The 8320-nt window shown below is 31.1% G+C and overlaps 1 protein-coding gene across 1 annotated transcript; it reads left to right on the plus strand.

Annotated features, from left to right (window-relative positions):
* The first annotated feature begins 3738 nt into the window (after nucleotides 1–3738).
* Nucleotides 3739–7303, plus strand: LOC106771654 (putative disease resistance protein RGA3). Its single transcript, XM_022785582.1, has 3 exons — nucleotides 3739–6432; nucleotides 6666–6879; nucleotides 6960–7303. The coding sequence occupies exons 1-2, from the start codon at nucleotides 4017–4019 to the stop codon at nucleotides 6875–6877; spliced, it is 2628 nt and encodes an 875-aa protein (XP_022641303.1). The 5' UTR covers nucleotides 3739–4016; the 3' UTR covers nucleotides 6878–6879; nucleotides 6960–7303.
* Nucleotides 7304–8320: the final 1017 nt, after the last annotated feature.

Here is an 8320-nt window from a genome sequence, read left to right on the forward strand (position 1 = left end):
GGGAGCAACACTCTTAAAAAATTTTGAGAAGGTACAGGGAGCATTTGGTGATAGTTGAAGGAGTAACACCTCCTATGAAACTCCAACTCCACCAAGGACACCATGACCTGCCCAAATAGGACATACTATGAGGATAGATCAAGTTGCTCAAAGTGTATTCTCTTATTCTATCTATCTTATCCACTATTCTAGAAATTAGCTAAATCAAAAGCATTATTGTAAACCTTTGAAGGATTTAAATGTCTCCATGGTTTTTGTAGGGTCATTAATAAAGGTGTCAAATTGACCTATGGCCTATGGTCCAACCTTAACTCATATTTGGAAAGACTCCATTTTAAGAAGTTCCCTTCTGAGGTAAAAAAAAAAAAAAGAAAGCCTTAATCAATAAAGTCTCCTCTCAAGTGGATTAAAAACATTGTTAAGGTGAGTTTGATTTTATTACAAAATTTTAATTAACTTTTATAAACGAAACAATATGGTTTATGTACACATATAAAATTATATATTTTATTAGATAATTTAATATATTATAATTTTTTTATATCGTATTTATTATTAAAAAAAATATATAATTTAATATTGATTATAATTTATTTATTAATTTACAATGACGAAATATGTGTTATAAACAATATATATACATCGGAGTCAATTTTTGTAAGGATAGAGTTCAAAACTTATTAAGCATTTAGATTATTCTTCAATTTTTTTAATATAAACATCTTAAAATGAAAAATAAATATGGTAACGTTTATTTAATATTATTATAAAAAGATGAAACGAAAAGGGAAATCAACTAGAAATATATGTTTTTATTAACAGGGTGTTAAGAATAACTGTCATATTTTAATAAATGTTATAAAATATGATTTTATGTTAAGAATAATTATCTTATCTTAATAAATGTTGCTATAAAATATAATAATTTTATATTATATCGTGTCGTGATCACACTTATTTGATGAACAATTAATTATAAAATAGTCATTTTATCTATTATATTTATATAAACGATACTAGTATCTATATTTGAGATTTATAATCTTATTTTAATATTGACTTTGTAATCTCTGTTTAATAACTCTATTTATTTTCAATATTTATTTTAAGTAATGTTTAAACTAACACTAACTATTTACTTTTAGTATTTTTTAAAGTTAATTAAATTATTCATTTTTAAAGTTTATTTTGATTAACTTTTTATGTTGATGAATATTTATATTAATTTTTTATGTTGATTTTAATATATTTACTTTATAAAGGTAAAATAATCTTAAAAGAAATTGTATAATTTTAGAAAAAAACATAAAATGATAATATTAAATAAATGTACAAAATTTATATATATCAAAGTATCATGTATGAGGTGATTGTTTGTATATATTCACTGAAAAATTAAAAGTAATTAAATTTACAACAAATTAGAAATTAATTATATATTTTTTCTTGTATTCAAAACAAATATTTTTTTTTTTAAACGAAGATACTAGGTTTTGACTCTTATGCTTTGTTCACTTAATGATTTGAGGAGAGGGAATCATGGAATGGATTTTTGTTGTTTGTTTGAGTAAATTTGGAGATAATTGAGAGGAAAAAGTAAAATTTGTGAAAATTAATATAAGATTTAATTGATGTAATATATTTAAAATTTATTTAATTAATAAAAATTAAAGATTATCAAAATATATAAAATTGTAACTGTTAATATTATATTTTATTGTAAAAATTGTTCATAAAAAGTAAAAAATTAAAAATAATTAATAAAAATAATTTTTAAAATATAAAAAAATTAATAATTATTTAAACAATACCATATTTTAGCTTATTATAATTTTAAGATTAAAAATTAAAATGTACTTTTACTTTTGATGATAAAAGTTTAAATAGAAACCTGATATAGTTTAATTAATTAAATAAAATCATTTTTTCTTCTCCGTCTTCCTCTCTCCTCCACACCTCTCACCTTCCATCCACTGTGCGTCGCTTCTCCAAACAAGAGCTCGCTGACAAGGTCTTCTTCTACGGCATCGACGCGCACCTGTTCAGCTTGATCTCCTTCTCCAGCTTCGATGACTGCTTGAAGTAGCATGGGATGGAGCTCTCTGCATCCTCCACCATCACGGATCATGGACCAAGGTTGATCGTCCACCTTGGTGGCATATCGGTCGTCCACCACCAACGAAACTCCACCTTCGTGAAACTTTAGGCCGCCTCCACCTCCACGCCCAGCTTGCCTGCAATGCTGAAACTGAGGGCACACAAACATGGAACCGAATACGGAGGTTAGAACTGAATACTGTTGTGAGAATGGGGAACCGAATACCCCTAGGCCTGGAATCGAATACATCTTCTTTGTGAATCCTTTGCAGACCTGGAACCAAATACTGGATGATTGGAACCGAATACGCTTCGTTCAATTTCAGTGGTGAAACACTATTCATCATCTTCTTCACCTTCAAAGATGCACATTCCATTGCAATAATGTCTCAGATCAACTGTTGTGCGAGATTATTTATTAACCATGCTTGGAATGGATTGTCCAGTTAAGGAATCTATATCTTTCTTTTTCTCAGCTGGTATTATGATATGTATTATTTGCCTTCGATTCACCGCAAATCTTCTCAGTTCTGCCAGTGATATAAAAGGAAGTATTGATATAAAAGGAGGTATCCTGCAAATCTCTTCAATTCTTTCATCGCAAATCGATGAAAGTGAACAACACTGTTGTTTCTTTTCTTCGCTCACAGTCACGTACAGTTAAATCACTTCAAGCGAACACTGTGTTAAAGCTTTTGAAAATATTTTGATTTTATCAACTTTTCTAATGAAGAACTTTTTAGTCTTAGGAACTTTTCTAATTCCAATTCATATAAATCAGAACAAAGTCATATGATAGAATCAAATTACAAGTCTAACCATGAGTCCGAAATTGAGCTAACGCAGAAATCCAAGAGTTCAAAACAGAAATAGATTCCACATTCCGAGGTGACATCCTACCTCGAACAGCAATTTTTAGAGAAAAAGTTTGTCTTCACATGAACAGCAAGCTTTGCTATGCTGAAATTGATTAAAAATACCTTATTTACGTGTTGGAGAAAAATATATTATTTATCATATTTTTTTTTTTTACATAAACAAACATAATCATTCCAAAACACGCTATTATCTTTATCTAGTTTTCTTTGTTTATCCTTATTACTAATATGTCCTATAAATGTTTTTAGATTTAGAAAGATAAAAATAACAAAGATTGAGATAAATATATTCCGAATTTAACAAGAAATATATATTTTACAATAATTTTAATTTATTTAATTTTTTTGTCTGAATAATCTTTTCTCAATGTAATTAATTTCGTATAACATGGATATCTAGAAACTTTTAATAAAAATATTAACGATAAAAATTGTTTTGTTACAATATTTTATAAGTATAGATTTATCTTGAAACGCAAGAAACCTAATTGTTTTCTTTTGTCATAGATCTCCGAGAAAGGAACAGTCTCATGGGGTTCAAAACATTTTTCTTCCTATTGCTTGAATTTGATCAATGTCTGTCTAAATACGTAGGATAGTTGGTTAAGGACGACTTTCTAACACTCTTTTCTTTCCTTCTTTGTAATGATTTCTATTGATGATAATGGCCACACTTCAAAATATGCTTACAGATTTAGTTCACAACATTTTTTTAAAAACGTTCATGCAATTTTACAGGAATAAACTTTGCGTGTGTAAGGATTGGAACTTGAGAAAAGGCATGATTTATCCAAAACCAAACGTCTCAAATTAGGCAAAGAAAGGAACAAGATTCTCTAATTAAGCTTCTGTTTAATGCTACGTTTCTTCAACAGATTCATCTCTGCAGCAAAAACTACCTTCCAGAAGTTGCATACAAGTCATGCAGAATAAAGAAAACAACTCTCTAATTTAAAGTAATACCTTCCCCGAAGAGCAAGGAATGCACATGAGAGCCATTTCTATAGCTCGGTCACAGTATAAATATCATAACTATGTGATATGATTCAACTTCAAACACCCCTTCCCATTGCATTCCTCTTTCTTCCACTTTTAAAACTCATGGCTGAATCGCTTCTTTTCAGCTCCGCAGAATCGCTCCTAGGCAAGCTTGCTTCTCGTGCCTTTCAAGAAGCTTCTCTAGCGTTTGGTGTGCACCGCGATCTTCAACAGATGAAAGAAACTATGGAACTCATAAGAGGTGTGCTCTTAGATGCCGAGAAAAAAAATCCACAAAGCAGTGCACTGAGCGAATGGCTAATTCAGATCAAGCGCGTGTTTTCTGATGCTGAAGACATAGTCGATGATTTTGAGTGTGAAACCTTGCGGAAGCATGTTGTCAACACCTATGGTAGCTGCTCAAGAAAGGTAAGCCGTTTCTTCTCATCAAGTAATCCTGTTGTTTATCGTCTTAGAATGGCGCATCACATTCAAGATATCAACACCAGGTTGACCAAACTTGCATCTCAAAGAAGCATGTTCGACCTTCAAGTCATTCACAAAGACACACGTGTCGTGCACGTGAGGGAAATGACTCATTCTCATGTAAACCCTTCCAATGTTACAGGAAGGGAACATGATAAACAAGAAATAATAAAACTTTTGTTGCAAGATGATCATGGCCAAAGTCTCTCTGTTATTTCCATTGTGGGAATGGGAGGCTTGGGAAAAACCACACTTGCTAAATTGGTTTTCAATGACCCCATAATCCATGCATGTTTTCCCTTGAGGATGTGGGTGTGTGTCTCTAATGAATTTGAACTTAGGAATGTGCTCATTAAAATCCTCAATTCTACTCCAAACCCAACTAGGGAAAACTTCAATAATTTTGAGACAGAGCAACTTCAAATTCATTTGAGAAATACACTTCAAGGGCAGAAGTCCTTGCTTGTATTGGATAACGTGTGGAACGAGGATCCTACAAGATGGGATGAGTTGAGAGAAATAATAGACGTGGGTGTTGAAGGGAGTAAAATCCTAGTGACTACTCGTAGCCATAAAGTAGCTACCATTATGCACATTAAATCCTCAAATTTGTACCTTCTAGGATGTCTCTCTGAAGAGGATTCTCTTTCTCTATTTGTGAAATATGCTTTTAAAGATGGAGATGAGATGAAACATCCTCAACTATTGAAAATTGGGGAAGAAATAGTAAAAAAATGTGGAGGGTTACCATTGGCGGTGAAAACGGTGGGGAGTTCACTGTTCTCAAAGGTTGATGAGAAAGAGTGGAAGAGTGTAAGAGACAATGAGATTTGGAATTTAGAACAAAATGAAAAGGACATTTTGCCTGCTCTCAAACTAAGTTACGATCAACTGCCTTCATATTTAAAACCCTGTTTTGCTTCTTTCTCCCTTTACACAAAAGACACAAGTGTTTTTGGTACGCAAGTTTGCACGTTATGGGGAGCACTTGGTTTTCTTCCAACACCAAAGGCAAGTGAATCAATGATGGATGTTGCCACTCAATTGTTGCATGAGCTATGGTCAAGATCTTTTCTTTCAGAATATGAAGACTACGGAGGTGAGTGCAGGTTTAAATTACATGATTTGGTGATTGATCTTGCTGTATATATTGCAAAAGGTGAATTTGAAATAATAGATAACCACAATCCCAAATTATACAAAAATGCCCATCATTTGAGATTTGTGGAAAATAATTTGCTTGATCAAGCTCTTCTTCCCTCAAGTCTAAGAACTATCATTTTTCCTAGAGGAGCTAATAATGAAGATTTCTTGAATACATTGGTGTCAAGGTGCAAATTCTTGAGGGTTTTAAACTTAAATTTTTCTGAATACGCAAGTTTGCCTCGCTGCATCGGAAAGTTGAAACATTTAAGATCTCTCAGCCTTATGGAAAATGAAAACCTTACGGAACTCCCTGATTCAATTTGCAAACTTCAAAATTTGGAAACTTTGCTCCTTGTTTGGTGCATGAAGCTACAAAAGTTACCCAAAGGACTAGCAAATCTAGTAAGCCTTCGTTACCTAGGTATAACCACCATAGAACCTGCTTGTCCAGAAAAGGATATTGCAAGTTTGACTTCTTTAGAAAAATTAGGCTTTTATCGTTGTGATAATTTTGAGTCCTTGTTCAAAGAAATACTACTACCCACTCTTAAAGAATTTTCTTTAAGTGATTGTAAAAGTCTAAAAACGGTGTCGTTCCATGCCATAAAAAATTTAGAGGTTTTAATGATTTCCAATTGCAACAAGTTGGAATTGTCAATGGGCCTTAACAACCAAATCCTTGATTTAAGGTTGAAGCTTCTCATTCTTTCTGACTTGCCACGTCTAGTCACATTGCCTCGGTGGCTTCAAGGATCTGCCAACTCTTTACAATCCTTATATATTCAACATTGCATAAATATTTATGAGCTTCCTGATTGGCTACCAACTCTAAATTGTCTCCAAGGACTTGCATTTCCTTTCTTTATGGAAAATGATATTTTAACATCATTTTTTGACACCATTTTGACACTGCACACGTGTTAAAATATGATTGGACGATTTCAAATTAAAAAAGTTGAGGCAGGGGTATATTTGGAAGAGAAAAACCAAAATTTGTTTTTTTAATTTGAAATCGTCCAATCACATTTTGACACGTGTGCAGTGTCAAAATGGTGTCAAAAAATGATGTTAAAATATCGTTTTCCTTTCTCTATTGTCCAAACCTATTATCGCTCCCTGATAATATGCATCGTCTCACAAATCTAAAAGAGATTAATGTCACTGGTTCTTATGAATTATGGAAAAGATACAAGCCAGATGTTGGACAGGATTGGCACAAAATATCTCATGTCAATCTTGTTTGTAATGATTATCAATCAGAAAGTGAAGAAGAATTAACAGACAAAAGTTGAAGGTATACTAATTCCAACCATTTAACTTTTTTTTTATATTATTATTTTTCATCAAATTCCTTTTTCTAATTTTAAAAGACAGGATTTTCTTCTTCTCACAGGTTATACTATTTTCTCGGTCTCTTCACCTCATCCGAGACTAATCAATCATGAAGGTATGCAATCTATCTCCTATGTATTTTCTATAAATTTATTCGTTTTTTCTCACTTCTGAACTTTTGAAACAATGCTTTTCTTTTATACAAAATAAAGTTCTGGTAAGCTAATATTTGATAGTAGTAGTGTATACATCAAGTATTGAATACGTGTCTTTTAATGTTTATTCAATCCCTGGCTGAAGATATCAACATTGGGAGAGAAAAGAAACTTCGAACGATACCCTTTAATTTTACATCGTTTATTTAAGAGCTTTTAGATAAGTTTTTATAACCATTTTTTTTTTAAAAAAAAATAAGAAAATTGTTTTAAACATAATATTTATTAATTCAAAAAGTTATGATTATTGGGTTAACTTGTTTAAAAATAGTTAGTTTTTAAATCGTTTGTCTTAAAGATGGTTCAAAAATTGTTTTTTTGTATAATTTTTTTAACGAAAGTCATTAAAACAAATTGCATTTTTATATTGATTTTCAGAAAACTAATTTAGAATATAAAAGTTTTGTTTTTTTCAAATATATATATTTTTTTTCCTTTTTCCAAAATCTGTAAAATCGGTAAAAGTTTGGCTCTCCTAAGAGATATTGTTGATGTCAGTTGTAAGTCCTTAAGATTGTTGTCGAAAAACTGACAAAACAGTTCTAAAACGTGCACTGACTTATCAGTGGTGTAAGTCCCCTGGTATGTAACTTTTCAGACAAATTTTTTGGAATAAAGTCTATTTATACATATAAGAAAGAATAAAAGAAATTAAAACCAATTAATAATTTTAACGTTACAAAATTAATTCACATTAAAAATTTGAACATTGGCATGTTAACATTATGGTTTGCCAATTAATAAAAGAATATCAAAGTTGTAAAATGTTCCAAAACAAATGTAACTTTTGCAATATTACAAGTTTGGCCTATAGTGTTGTTGCTTCTGTTATGTTCTAACGTCCTTAGGCAAAATGTATTTCTTAATTTCGTTGCATCATCTCAAAATCTATTTTTAGATTCCATGAATTATGATCCCAAGTCATTTTGCATCATAAGTTTGTAGCTTTATCCAACTACTACAAACATTTTTAATCATGCATAAAACTCACATATGCGTAAAATCTACATTCTCAAATTTTCCTCAAATTGTAGTCACAACCTTTTGTATCCACGGTTATTAAACTATCGAGTTTTAACTTGGATGAGTTTACATTCTCACACCTGGCTTCCTAGTTAATTCGGAAGTAAACTCATTTTCTAGGTAAAATCGGTGGAATTGACTGTGTAATCGGTAAAATCGTATAAA

Source organism: Vigna radiata, chromosome 8 (genome assembly GCF_000741045.1).
Source record: "Vigna radiata var. radiata cultivar VC1973A chromosome 8, Vradiata_ver6, whole genome shotgun sequence".
NCBI lineage: Eukaryota > Viridiplantae > Streptophyta > Magnoliopsida > Fabales > Fabaceae > Vigna > Vigna radiata.

Coding starts and splice junctions, on each gene's coding strand:
- LOC106771654 (XM_022785582.1), top strand. CDS start 4,017: ATGATTCAACTTCAAACACCCCTTCCCATTGCATTCCTCTTTCTTCCA. Junction 6,433..6,665: donor TCTAAATTGTCTCCAAGGAC/TTGCATTTCCTT, acceptor TTAAAATATCGT/TTTCCTTTCTCTATTGTCCA.